At 36.9% G+C, this 15,144-nt stretch overlaps 1 protein-coding gene across 12 annotated transcripts in view; it reads left to right on the top strand.

Annotated features, from left to right (window-relative positions):
• ALKBH8 (alkB homolog 8, tRNA methyltransferase) overlaps positions 1-10,084 on the top strand; it is a 66,287-nt gene extending 56,203 nt beyond the window's left edge. For 10 of the 12 annotated variants that reach the window (XR_012423670.1, XM_005579521.4, XM_005579517.4 and 7 more), the window contains 2 exons: positions 1,757-1,906; positions 7,572-10,084. Coding sequence is in view for 9 of the 12 variants with exons in the window: in XM_005579521.4 (XP_005579578.2) it covers positions 1,757-1,906; positions 7,572-8,129 (708 nt within the window). In the remaining 3 variants the exon portion in view is untranslated. The remainder of the gene's footprint in view (positions 1-1,756; positions 1,907-7,571) is intronic. The other 2 variants (XR_012423669.1, XR_012423668.1) reach the window with 1 other exon arrangement.
• Positions 10,085-15,144: the final 5,060 nt, after the last annotated feature.

Raw genomic sequence — 15,144 nt, 5'->3', positions numbered from 1 at the left:
TATGAGCATTCATATTGTTTATTCTCAGAAGGGCTGAGGGAACCCTAGGATCAGTGCTCATTATATCGAAAAATTAAATGAGTAAATATACACTTAAGGTGGCCACTTCTGTTTGACTAAATCTGCTTATATAATTCTTTTCTCTATTATAGAATTTGGGTTAAGAAAAAAAAGGTTTCCAAGAATAATTATTAATCAGTGACTTAACATTTCTTGTGGACTGGTGCAGTGGCTCATGCCTATAATCCCAGCACTTTGGGAGGCCAAGATGGGTGGTGACTTGAGCCCAGGAATCTGATGTCAGCCTAGGCAACATGGCAAAACCCCATCTCTACAAAAAATAAAACAAATGCTAGGCATGGTGGTATGTACCTATAGCCCCAGCTATTTGGAAAGCTGAGGCAAGAGGATCACCTGGGCTTGGGAGGTGGAGGCTGCCATGGGCTGTGATTGCACCACTGCACTCGAGCTTAGGTAATAGAGTGAGACCTTGTCTCCAAAAAAGAAACCTTAAAAAAGAAAGTCTTAAGCCCCTCCCATTTATTCCCCAATTTATGTGGGCACATTGCAAAATGTGTGTGTGTGTGTCTGTATATTACATACACATATGATATTCTTAGAACTAAGCAGCAAAACTGTGTACAGCAACAAAACTAGAGAGAAAGAAGATGGGAAATCCCAGCTCCTAAACACTTCTCACAGAACCAGATGCATGCATAAGGCATGCTAGGTCTTACCTGTTGAGGGAGAGAAAAGCATGTTGCTAGCTGCCCGCCGTGCCATCAGTCCTATAGGATTGTTCGGGTATATGAAAAGATTTAATTAAATATCATTTTATAAATTTTGAATTCAGCACTTTATTCTTGAAAAGTTTTGGCATTTAGCAGAAAAAGAGTAGCTTAAAAAAAAATTGGCTGGGCGCAGTGGCTCATGCCTGTAATCCCAGCACTTTGGGAGGCTGAGGCGGGCAGATCACCCGAGGTTGGGAGTTTGAGACCAACCTGACCAACATGGAGAAACCCCATCTCTACTAAAAATACAAAATTAGCCAGGCGTGTTGGCTCATGCCTGTAATCCCAGATACCTGGGAGGCTGAGGGAGGAGAATCGCTTGAACCCAGGAGGTGGAGGTTGCCGTGAGCTGAGATTGCACCATCACACTCCAGCCTGGACAACAAGAGCGAAACTCTGTCTCAAAAAAAAAAAAATTAATTTTTTTTTGTTTGTTTTGGGATTTTATTTTCTGATTGTAAAAGTAATCCATGTTGTAAAGTATACAGAAGCAGAAAAAAAATTGCCCATCCTTCTGCTACCTGGGTCATCACAATATAGTATATATGGTAATGAGAGATATCTGAGAACATCTTATTTGCAGCTCCCCCCAAAAGACTGTCTACGTTTGTGGGATACTTTCCAGTTTTAAATGTGTGATATTACAGAAACATCCAGATTCTGAATGATCATCAATTAGGTGTATATTTGGACCTCCCATTTCCACCACCATCATTTTTATTCTAGTCATTTTGTTTCACTAATTGGAGTTCTGGTTGATATCTGTTAAGGTAATAAATCCTGCCCTGTACAATTATATATTCTGATTTTGTACTGGCTGTAAGAACTGATAATATCATGGTCTCAGACCATTTCACAATGAATATGAGATCTGTCTAATGACTTTAAGATATGGAATAAGTTCAAAGTTCTTAACTTCATGTGAAATGTAAACAAAATGTTATAGAATTCCTTTTCTGTTACAGGTTGGTTGTGATCGTAGCCAAAACCTTGTGGACATTTGTAGAGAGAGGCAATTTCAGGCTTTTGTCTGTGATGCATTGGCAGTACCAGTCCGCAGTGGGTCTTGTGATGCCTGCATCTCCATTGCTGTTATTCATCACTTTGCAACAGCAGTAAGTATGGTCTTTCTTTCTCTTAAGAACTTGTAGCTAAAGCAGCAGGAAGAGTTCATGAATTTTGCTGATTTTGGACCCTGGTTTAGCTTTTCAGTTCTTTCCATTCTCTTTTCTTGTCACAGTTTGCCCTCTTTGTAAGAGTGCATGCAGAATGAAGATGGGCGACCGTTTAAGTATCTTCTACTTAAACAGAGAGCGGATGGGACTCTGTGCTTTTATGGCGGCATGCTTTTGCCCCTTTCCTACCCCAAGTCTCATTCACTTCTAAATGCCGTCCTTCAAACCCAGAGTCACAGAATTTTCGCTGGAAGAGACTTTGAGATCATCAGCTACAGGCCTCTTGAGTATTCTCTCTCCTCAGACTCTGAGTCCCTTCTCTATTTCTTTCTCAGCTCTTCTTTCTCAACCCATAGTTTTATCCCTGACATGTGAGTGTTACTTCTTTCCCATTCTGTTTTTCTTCCTTTCCTATTCTTTTTTTTCCAGAACTCTTTTTTAGCTGGTAGTAGTATGTTGACTCTTTTAGTATGTTCTTAGTTTTAAAATAAATAATATTTAATATTTTCTTTTTTTCTTTAAAGAACAAAAGCCCACTTATTTTTCTTGGGTGTCCGCAGTCGTTCCCCTGATCTAAGCAATAGCTTTATAGCTCACATTATGGGTCACCAGCAGTTTCAGTAGACCTTATGACCTTAACTGAGTTCAAAACAAATCAAAACAAATCAGAAAACTGTCTGTGTCAGTAGTCTCTTTACTTTTAATAGTAACCAAGAGATTCTGCTGGGCTGCAGCAAACAATATTAGGTTCTTTACAGCAAAAGCCACTAGGCTTCAGTACACTTAGAGGCATTATTGCAAATAGAGAAAGGCTTGAAAGGAGGAGCTATACCAGTAAATTTAAAAATCCACTTCATTTGGAAGAAATGTTTGGCACACGTTGGTGGCTTCAGCTACAACTCAGTTGTTGTATTATAACTTATTACTATGACTTATTTTTGAGTTATAAAAGACACTAATGTACACAAATATATCTATATCCATTTTTTGCAATTGCAAATATATGTTGGATACCCTCCCCTGTATGAAGTTCTATATAAATGTTTTAGAAATCTGTCATGTACAACTTTCTCTCCATATCTATTGTCATTTATTTAAAAAATAATTTATTGGCCACATGGAAAGGAGTGAAGTTGGATCCTTACGTTACACCATATGCAAAAAAAACCTCAAAGTGGATCAAAGACTTATATAGAAGAACTAAAACTATAAAATTCTAAGAAGAAAATAGGAGAAAAGCTTCATGACATTGTATTTGGCAATGATTTCTTGGATATGATAACTAAAAGCACAGGCACCAAAACAAAAAATAGATAAATTGGACTTCATCAGAATTAAAAACTTGTACATCAGACAACACTATCTGCAGAGTGAAAAGGCAGTCCACAAAATGGGAGAATATATTTGCAACTTGGTATATCTGATAAGGAATTAATATCCACAATATATAAAGAGCAACAAAAATACAACAATAACAAAACAATTAAAAAACAGACCAAGGACTTAAATAGACATTTTTCCAAAGAAGATATACAAATGGCCAATGAGCACATGAAAAGATACTCAGCATCACTAATCATTAGGGAATGCAAATCAAAGCCATAATGAGATACCACTTCACACACATTAGGATGGCTATTATCGGAAGCATAGAAAATAACAAGTGTTGGCAAGGATGTGGAGAAATTGGAACTCTTGTGCATTGCTGGTGGGAATGTAAAATGGATCAGCCACTGTGGAAAACAGTACAGTGGTTCCTCAAAAAATTGAACATAGAATTACCATATGATTCAGCAATTCCACTTCTAGGTATATACCCAAAAGAATTGAAAGCAGAGACCTGAACAGATGTTTAGACACATATGTTCATAGCAGCATTATTCACAACAACGAAAAGGTGGAAACAACTCACATGTTTGTTGATGGATGAATAGATAAGCAAATTATGGTATATACCTATAAGGGAATATTATCAAGCCTTAGGAAGGAAATTCTGACACATGCTACAACATGGATGAACCTTGAGGATATTATGCTAAGTGAAATAAACCAGACACAAAAGGACAAATATTATATCATTCTACTTATAAGAACTACTTAGAATAGTTAAATTCATAGACAAAAAGTGGAATAGTTTTTACCAGAGGCTGTGGGAGGGAGGCATAGGAGTTGTTATGATTTAATTGATACAGAGTTTCAGTTTGGGATGATGAAAAAATTCTGGAGAGGGATAATAGTGATGGTTGCACAACCATTAAGTATGAATGTACTTAATGTCACTGAGATGTACACTTAAAAATGGTTAAAATAGCAAATTTTGTTACATATATTTATCACAGTAAAAATAAGTCATTGAGGCTGGTTGTGGTGGCTTAATGCGTGTAATCCCAGCACCTTGGAAGGCCAAAGTGAGTGGATCACTTGAGGTCAGGAGTTTGAGACCAGCCTGGCCAACAACGCAAAACCCCGTCTCTACTAAAAATAGAAAAGTTATCTGGGTGTGGTGGCGCACGCCTGTAATCCCATCTACTCAGGAGACTGAGACACGAGAATCACTTGAACCCAGAGGTTGCAGTGAGCCGAGATCATGCCACTGCCCTTCAGCCTGGGTGACACAGAGAGACTCTATCTGAAAAAAAAAAAAAAAAAAAGTCATTGAAAATCAGTTACACGCTGCTATTAAGCAAAGAGCTGGGCACAAGATGGAGAAGACTCAGTCCCTGCTTCGTAGAACTCATGGTTTAGTGGAGGAGGCGGCATTTATTTATTTATTTATAATTTGTTAGATTTGTGTGTTGTTGGTTGAATGCCATAGTTATGAGTGGGACTTAGAGAGTCATTGAAAAGTCTAACACGTGGGAGTACCTTGATGGGGTAAATGGCCTGATAGAGATCATTTTTATGGCACTGTGAAAGATGATATAGGGTAGAAGATAAGATTTTATATGGAAAATCTCATCCAAGTATCTGGAGACAACGAGGTAAGGGAATTAAAAGAGTCTACTGACCTGTGTCACATCCCTTCACTACTACAGTGTTCTTTTCAACTGATCCCAGGTTATCTCTATTTTAATCCAGTTTACACTCCGGTGCCAGTCTCTTCTTCCCTGATGCCACTGCTTCTACTATTTGACATTCTTTTTACTTTCGTGACCTTGAACAAACATTTTTAGTGATTTCTGAATACTTAGGTTGCTCAACTGTAAAATAATGATGACAATAACCTATCTCACAGGCCTGTCAGGATAAAGGAGACAATACATAAAGTACTTATTATAGTGTCTTATACATAGTAAGAGCTCAGAAAAGATTAGTTATTGTTTTAATAATCATTTTTTTCAACCATTTTTATAAAATGGTCTCGTCTTATTTTTTAGCTTAATTTCCCGATATTTCCCGGCTCCCTAAACCCAACTTGGAAAAATCCTCAGAAAGTTTCCTCCTATTAATTCACTTCTCTGTGTATCAGTCATGCTGAAGTTGCTTTCTCCTATTTTAACATATAACCTGAGATTATTTCCTGGGCTTTTTGGCCATTTTGAATGGGCTACTTGGGCGTACAAAACAATGTATGTTACTTTGACAATTGAGGAAGGCATTGTCTGAGGCTAAGAGAGCTGTGGAACTGGAAATATTAATTTCTGTTTATCAAATATTGTGTGTATCTTAGTTCTGTTTCATTGCCAGCCTTATTTCCATATGTAGTTTATTATTACATTTTTTCCTCTTTTGTTAGCTTGCTGTTTACATATTATTTTGTTTTTAAATCATTACCCTAGACATGACAACATACATCTCTGACATTATAGTCTACCTTAAATTGGCATGATTACCCCTTCCTGACAACGTAAGACTTCATTAATAACATTTAACCCCTTCTGCCTTTTATTGTATTATTATTGTATGTTATTATTTGTTTTAAGCTCTCAACCTTCATTTATATTTCTTCACGTTATTTACCCTTTCTGGTATTCTTCCTTTTTTCCTGCATCTTCAGAGTTTCAGAGGAAGTAGGTTTCTTTTGCTCGAAGAGTTCTCTGTCCTATTTTCTTTAGTGTAAGTATACTGGTGACACATTCTCTCAGCTTGTGTGTATCTGAAATCTCTTTATGTTGCCTTCATCGTACAAATGATATTTTTATTTGGTATTGAATTCTTGATTGACATTGTTTTCTGTATTTTCCCTACTTTTTCATCTCTGTGCTTCAATCTGGGTAATTTATACTGACCTGAACTATAGTTTAATACTTATCTTTGTAAATGTATCTAATTTGCTAAAAATTTAAATTCATCTTGTTTTCTAGAATTTCCAACTTCTTAATATATTTTATCATGACTGGAATTCTTGATCTTTTCCTCTGGTGTTTTGAACACACTAACCATAGTATTAAAAAGGCTTTGTCTGGGGATTTATTTCTGTGATATGATATTTCTTTTTTTTTTCTCTGTTTTTTGGTCCTTTGGTCATCAGTATTTTTAGCATACTTCATAATTTTTCATTGTTTGCTAGGCATTTTATGTTAAAAGATTTGGGAACTTTTTCTCTGAAGGAGGTTAAATTTTTCTAAGGACAAGCAGATAAAGTATAAGCAGATCACTTTCATTCTGCAGAGAACTGGTTTTATGCATTATTGGGGATGATTTGTATCTATTTTGTTTTTGTTCCTACTTCTGTAATGTAGCCCTTCTGGGTCTCAAGTGAAAGCCTGGAATGTACGCCAAGGCTATTACACCTTGGCAGACCTTAAATTCCAATGTCTGTCTCTCTACCATTGGCTGCTAACATTTCTGTTTAGCATTTTAACTTCCCAGCTGCTAATCTGCTAAGTTTCTTGGAATTTCACCCTATCTACATGCAGCTTAGAAACCGGCAAATGCTTCAAAGGGTGTTTGTGTATAGATTTTTGAAATAATTTTCCTGCAGTTTCTCCTTTATCCATGACTCTGTCCCGCAGCTGCTTTGACCTCCCTATACTCAGAGCCCTACCTGTTCAGGCCACTAAGACTTCTGCATTCTGCTCATATTCTGTTATCCCACATTAGGAATTAGCAGATAATTTCAGGGAAAAGCTGGAGTGAATCTAGAGCTCACCTTGGCTTAACTTCCCTTCGCTCAGGGATTATAGCCCTTCAAAGGCCTGCCTGCAGTGTTACTCTCCAGTGCCTTAAGCAGCTGTTTTATGTATTTCACCCAGCCTTTCTGGTTGTTTTCAGTGGGAGAATTAATACCAACAACTTCAACAAGGCTATAAGTAGAAGTTTTCATAGTATAGTTGACACAATTCCTTTGTAAAAGCATTATATAAACATCGAAGTGCTTCATATTACCGCTTATGGCCCTGTAAGAAGTCATCAGTTGCTTAAAAGTCACAGGGAAGATTAACAGAAATAAACTTTGCTTTTCTCTACTTCCTCCTTCCTGAACACTTTTTTCTTAATCACAGAACAGAATGCCCTTTCCTCTTTTCTCTTTTTTGTTTTATAGAAGACATTTCGTTAGATTTTCTTATTAGTCATCCTAATTGAAAACAGTCCTATGGTCAATTTTATTTTCTAATTTCCTATCTCTTCCAGGTTAATCATGTGTTTTGGTTTTTTTCATTAGGAACGTAGAGTGGCAGCTCTCCAAGAAATTGTTCGACTCCTGAGACCAGGTGGGAAGGCACTCATTTATGTCTGGGCAATGGAACAAGAATATAATAAGCAGAAGTCCAAGTATCTTAAAGGAAATAGAAATAGCCAAGGAAAGAAAGAGGAGATGAACAGCGATACCTCAGTGCAGAGGTCACTTGTGGAGCAAATGCCTGACATGGGCAGTCGAGACTCAGCATCTTCTGTCCCCCGCATTAATGACTCTCAGGAAGGAGGATGTAATTCAAGGCAAGTTTCTAATTCCAAGCTGCCTATTCATGTTAACAGGACTTCTTTTTATTCTCAAGATATGCTGGTTCCCTGGCACCTTAAGGGAAATCCTGATAAAGGCAAACCTGTTGAGCCATTTGGTCCCATAGGATCCCAGGACCCAAGTCCTGTGTTTCATCGTTACTACCATGTGTTCCGTGAGGGAGAATTGGAAGCTCTCTGCCGGACTGTGAGTGATGTCAGAATTCTGCAAAGCTACTACGATCAGGGAAACTGGTGTGTGATTCTTCAAAAGGCCTGATTATTTACCTGAACACATCATATAGAAAGAAGAAATGCTCACTTAAAAAAAAAAAAAGAGAGACTAAATTAATTACCCTTTTAATTAAAGAGAAAACTTGTGGGAAAGTACCAAAGGAAAGCTGAGAAAAATTCGGAAGTAGGGATTCATTAGGAGACATTCAAATGGCTATTGTTGGCTGACATCACAGATGTGGTGTTGGCTCCTCCTACTTCCCTACGAGAGGTGGTTTCTAAAAGTGATTGAAGTAGTTTGTGCAGTGTTTGTAATTCTGGGGTAAGAGTCCAGGATTTTGAAGATAACAGTATTTTAGTAAAGTGCTACTAAATGTACTAAATCATGTAGGATTTTAGGGAAGTAATTATATGTTAATACAGAAAATATTCCTGGTCAATAGAAAATTGTCTGAAGTTTTACCTATGGTTTTTAGCTCTGTGAAATCATAGACAATAACCATTCTGTTTCCATGCCTGACTAGCCCAGGGCTGGACATATAGCAGGTGTCCAATAACATTTAGTCAATCAGATAATACCCAGAACTTAGCAGGAGTTTCATTTAAAAACTTCTTTTTGAACCCGACCATATACCAGTTACTATTTTAAGTACTGGTAATGAAGCAGTGAATAAGAAAGAGCAAAGCTCTTACTCTTATGTCGCTTACATTCTAGAAGGGGAGACAGACAACAGGCAAATAAATAAATAGTTACTATGTGCCAGATAGTGATAAATGCCATGAAAAACATGAAATGAGAGAGGATTTACCTTGGAGCAAAAGATTACTTTTAAATGGCTGGAATAACTACCAATCCTGACTAATTTATTATCAAGAGTTAATTAGTATTCCAAATTCATTGATTAGGGTGCTAAAAACAACCCAGATGTGCTCCTTTAACTCCTTTGTTTAAATAACAAAAGTTAGAAGGTGGTCACTCAGACCTAACTATGCCCTTAGAGTCAAAGCTGTGGTGTCCTTATTGGTTATTTCTAGTTGATTCATAATTTGTCCCAGTCCTGGTTCAATCAGGGGTTATTTTTTAAAATCTGTACAATATTGCATAATAGTAACCCAGTTAACTTACCACTTAGGTCAGGTTTCCAGGAGGAACAAAGGTAGAAAGTCAACCATAGGTCAAATTATCACATAGAAGGAAAAGCCTTTTTTTAAAAGAAAAAATTTTTTGAAAACTTTACTCCCAGTATGCATTACTTTTGTAGTAGTAATGCTTAAGACTGTTTTAAAGAAAAATTGCTTTCTGTGGATTATAGCTGCCTATATAATTAATATATATTGTTTTTAATGCTAGTGATACTTAATCTTGAAGCATCAAGTTTTCAGAAACCCGTAGTGATTGATAATGGGTCTTAGACGAGAGAATGATTATTTTTGTCATGGAATTTCAGTACAACATCCAGATGTACTGGTCCCTCTGGGATGAATTTATAAGGCTCATGATATAGGAAAAGGAATATAGAGCTAAAAACAGTTTTATTTCTGATATAAATTCTGGTACTTTGCACCAAAATTTGAAGTCAAGTCATGCCAATAAATTTTAAGATCCAAATAAAATAGATGATTTTCTATGAAGACGAAAAATACCAAAATTGACTCAAGAAGAGAGGGAAAATGGAAGATGTTGAAAAATAGCATAGGAATTCAGAACTTGGCTCTAGAATCAGGTTTCCTGAAAGTTGAATTCTAGATCTGTCATTTAGTAGCTGTGGGATTTTGGGCAAATTTCTTAACTTTTCTGTGCTTCAGTTTTCTTAGCTGTAAAATTGGAAGAGTTGTTATGAAAATTCACTGAAAGTATACTTGTATAGATCATAGACTAGTATAAGAATATGTATGCATTTGAGAAATATTCATGATTATTATTCCCAGAGGAGTTTTAGGTATTGAGTGATGCCAAATCTAATTTGTTAATTGTATAATAAAAATCTATATTCTTACTGACTTTTTTGGTCTGCTCATTCTTATAAGTTGAGACAGATGTTTTAAAATCTGCCACTATGATGATGGATTTCTCTGTTTTTCTCTATAGGGTTGTTAGTAGCAATAGTACAAATCTGGAAAAAGTCCAAATGTCCGTCAACAGTAGAGTGAGTAAATTATAGTCAGTTCATACAGTACATTACTACACAAGCAATTAAAGTGAATATACTTACAAGCTGTAATGTAAATGAATTTCAGAAACAATGCTGAGTAAAAGAAGCCATATACAAAATAATACCATATGATTTCTGCAGAGTTTAGGAGTCCTCAAGACCACCCTTCTAACACCAACTACAAAGTTCAGGGTCCCTGAAAGAACACCCACACTTCTGATGCCAGCTGCAAGTTTGGGGTTCCTAAGACAACCCTCAGGTTTGATAATTTGCTAGAAGGGCTCACAGAACTCTGTGAAACTGTTATACTTGGGGTTATAGTTTATTACAATGAAAGGATACAAATTAAAATCAGCTAAGGGAAAAGGTACAGGGGCACAGTCCAGGAGGGTTTCATGCATGGAGCTTTCAGTTGTCCTCTCCCAGTGGCATTGTGGACAAAACTTACTTCTCCCAGCAACAATACAGGTGCAGTGTTGCCAACCAGGGAAGCTCACCCAAGCCTCAGTGTTCAGAGTTTTTATTGAGGCTCAATCACACAGACATGGTTGACCACACATGTGGCTGACTTTTAGTCTTCAGTCCTTCTGGAAGTCAAGCTGATACTGCTTGGCCCAGAGTCCCCAGGTAAACAGACTTGCTTATCAGGCACCATATTCCAAGGGCTGGAGATCAACTCCCAGGAACCCAGGACAAAGGCCCAACCTCTCTTGGATAAGGTTAACTCTACTACACAATTTTCTTTAGGTAAAACTTCAAAAACCAGTAACATCGAAGCATATTTCTACAAGACTAAGTAGTGCTTTTGGTTAGAGGGAATGAGTGGTCTTCTTGGATGTTCACAATGTTCTCTATTTTCCCTGGATGGTGTTTCAAATGGGTGTTTCCTTTGTGATACACCACTGAGTTGTACACTTATGATTTTTATATGTTTTGTATCTATATTAGAAGCTTCAAAATTTAAAACAACTTGTAACAAAGTTCTAAATTAATACAGTTGAAATGTTTAAAAATATTTTTATATCGGCTTGATGAGGTATAATTTACATATAACATTAACAATTTTAACTGTACAATTTGATGAGTTTTGACAAATATAGTTATGTAATCATCACCACAGCCAAGATGGAGAACATTTTCATCACCCCAAAAAGTTTCCTCCTGCCCCTTTCAATCAGTCCCCTCCTTCTGTGGCAAAGACTGGTCTGCCTTCTATTGCTATACTTTTGCCTCTTCTAGAATATCATATAAATGGAAGAATATACTTAGTAGACAGTTGTGTCTGGCTTTTTTCACATTGGACAATGCTTTTGAGATTCATACATGTTCTTGCATATACCATTAGTTTGTTCCTTTTTATTGCTGAATAGTGTTCTATTATAAGATATATCACAACTTATTTATCCATTTTCTAGTCTGGATTGCTTCCAGTTTAGAACTAATAGTTTTTAAAAAACTGCTATGAACATTTGAGAACACACTTTTATATGGACATAGGTTTTCATTTCTCTTGAGTAAATACCTCAGGGTTGACTTCCTGGGTCATATGGTAAGTCTATGTTTAACTTTATAAGATATAGCCAAACTATATTCCTAAGTGGCTCTACCAGTTTGCGTTCTCGTCAGCAATGTTTGAGAATTCAATTACCCCACATCCTTGTCAACACTTGATGTCATCAGTCTTTAATTTTAGTCATTTTAGTTGGTGTGTAATGGTCTTTTTATGCTTTTACTTTGCATTTCTGTAAAGACCGGTGATTTGGGATATTTTTACGTATGCTTATTTTGCCATTTGTATATCTTGTTTAGTGAAGTGCCTGGTCAAATATTTTATCATTTTGTAAAAATTGAGTTGTCTCCTTTTTAGGGAGTTATTAAGTTATAAGTATTCTGGATACAAGTGTGCTTTATTATATATACATTTTATAAGTATTCTCTCCTAGTTTGTGGCTTGCCTTTTTATTTTTCTAGCAATGCCTTTTGAAGAGCCAACATTTTAAATTTTGATGAAGTCCAGTTTATCAATTTTTAAAGTTGTATAGATTGAGCTTTTTGTGTCCTATTTAAAAAATGTTCACCTAACCCAAATTCCTATTTTGGTTAGGAATATGAGATTTTCTAACCAAATATAACCAAAAAATATACAATTTTCTCTTGTATTCTCATCTCTGAGTTTTATAGTTTTAGCCCTTACATTTAGGTCTGTCATCCATTTCAAATTAATTTTTGTTTGTGATGTGTGGTGGGAATTAGCTCATTTTTTTTTCTATGTATGACTATCTAGTTGTTCCAGCATCATTTAGACAATATTATTTTTTCCTCAATGAATTGCTTTGACACCTTGGTGGAAAATCAGTTGACCATGTATATGTGGGTATATTTCTGGACTCTATTTTTTGATCTATGTATCTATTAATATTTTTAATGCTAGTACCATACTGCTTTGGTTACTGTAGCTTAAAAATAAGTCTTGGAACTGGGTAGTATAAGGCTTCTAGCTTTGTTCTTTTATGCACTTAATAACAGGGTTTCAAAATATATGTAGCAAAACCTGATATAACTGCAAGAAAAGTAGACAAATCCATAAATGACAAAACCATGGTAGATATGGTGAACATCTACTTTCCTTCTAGAAATTTCAGTAGTCTATAGAAGTAGTACATAGAAAGTAAGGATACAGGCTGGGTGCGGTGGCTCATGCCTGTAATCCCAGCACTTTGGGAGGCTGAGGTGGGCAGATCACAAGGTCAGGAGATTGAGACCATCCTGGGTAAAATGGTGAAACCCCATCTCTACTAAAAATAAAAATAAAAATAAATAAAAATAAAAATAAAAAATTAGCCAGGTGCAGTGGCAGGTGCCTGTAGTCCTAGCTACTCCGGAGGCTGAGGCAGGAGAATGGTGTGAATCCGGGAGGCGGAGCTTGCAGTGAGCCAAGATCATGCCACTGCACTCCAGCCTGGACAACAGAGTGAGACACCATCTCAAAAAAAAAAAAAAAAAAAAAGAAAGAAAGAGAGTAAGGATATAGCAGACTTGAACAACATAACCAACTTCATTGGCCCTTATAGGATGTTCAGCCAACAACAGCAGCATACACATTATTCTGAAGTACATAAGGAACATTTACTGAGGAAAACCATATTCTGGGCCATAAACATGTGGAGACAAAAGTGACTTCATTTTGAATGCTAATCCACCATGTTGACTTCTGAGTAGCCCCAGTACTGTACTTTATTTACTGTCCCTAGTGTAAGAACATATCAACCTCAAAGCTACCACACAAATTATAGGCTATGACGCATATAGCAGTCTTGCCTGTTCTAGAGGGTTACCTTTCATTGTCTTGCTGGAGCACATATACGCTTGTCTTGTGGCTGCCCAAGACCATGCCTCTGTTTGTAAATTCCCCCCATAAAACATCCTTTCTTGAGAAACTAAATCTGTCTCCCTTCTTCTTTGGCTTCTTGGCTCTTTTGGCATTTGGGGGCCACTTTGCGTATATAGCCCTTTCACAGAACTAAACAAGACTCAGTACATTTAAAAGGATTCAGGTCATATCAAATCTACTCTCTGACCACAATAGAATTAGAAAATTTTCTGTGATCTGAGTCATAAGAAAAAAAGGAAAAGAAATAAAAGAGAATTAAGTTAAAAATTAATACAAAAAGATCTCTGGAAAAATCCTCAAGTACTTTGAATCTATATAACCCACGGATTAAGGAATAGCTCAAAAGAGATTTAGAAAGTATTTTGAACACAATTAAAATGAAAGCACAACATATGAAAATTTTCAGGATACCCTTTGGGCAGAAAAGAGAAACAGGCCTGCAGGAGAACCACCAGAGGCCAGTGTGACTGGAGCAGAGTCACTGAGAGTGGTTGGCGACAAGGTCAGGGAGTCATTCAGGAGGTGAGGTAGACCAGGCAGGACCTGCCCAAAAGCTTTTGGTTTTCACTCTGAGATGGCGAACTGTTTGGAGTTTTGAATGCATAAGTCACATACTCCAAGTTCCATTTTAAAGGGATACTCTGGCTGCTGTGTGGAGATGAGACAGTGAGAGGACAAGGCAGCAACAAAGGAGCCAGGTAGGAGGCGTTTGCCATAATCCATAAACCAGATGACAGATCATGATTGGTTTGCAACAGTGTGACAGTAGTGAGGCAGTGAGAAATAGTAGGTTTTTGGATGTGAAATTGAAAAGTAGAATCATCAAAATTTCTAATGAGTTGGATGTTCGGTGTTGGGGAGTAGAAGGTGTAAGCGATGTCTCCACACTCATGAGTATGGAACTTTTTTACACCTCTTAGTCTGTCCTGTGGCTGCCATCCTTTAGTTCAAATACAATTTTGGTTTGTCCTTTTCTTCTCTTTACTTTCAGGCATGGGTCTACCACGGTGCTTCACTGAGCAAGTCTCCCTGGTAATACATCTGCAAACAAACCCGGCAGTTACTTTGAGTTCAGCTATTCCATGTGCTGCTGAGCAGCAAGATGTGCAGCCAGTGTGTGAAAATAAACAGAATGCAGTGCGATGATTGTGATCATAAATTCCTTTAGAGACCATTAGACCGAGACAAACAAACACATCCAGCAATTCCAAATCATTGTATGCAATAGAAAGGCAAGTGATGGATGGCGCTTTATTTTCAGTAAATTGCTAAAAAGAAAATGCTTCCCCTAGAAGAGCTAGGCATAGATGAGCATAACCTTCAAATACCATTTGCAGAAGCAAGGGGGGAATAAGTGAGATGAAAAGAGAGAGTTAAGAGTTGGATCGCTGCCTTACCTTCGATGTGGCTCCATTTATAAGTCCCCAAATCCCTAAAGCAAGTGTGAAAGAAAAAAAAAAAGACTCCAAGATGTTCTATGAGAGCGTGAAGTCTCTTTGTCTTCAATCTTGTAAGAA

This window comes from Macaca fascicularis, chromosome 14 (assembly GCF_037993035.2).
Source record: "Macaca fascicularis isolate 582-1 chromosome 14, T2T-MFA8v1.1".
In the NCBI taxonomy this organism is placed as follows: Eukaryota; Metazoa; Chordata; class Mammalia; order Primates; family Cercopithecidae; genus Macaca; species Macaca fascicularis.
The sequence above is the reverse complement of the archived record's forward strand: the minus strand, read 5'-3'. Positions and strand labels throughout refer to the sequence as shown.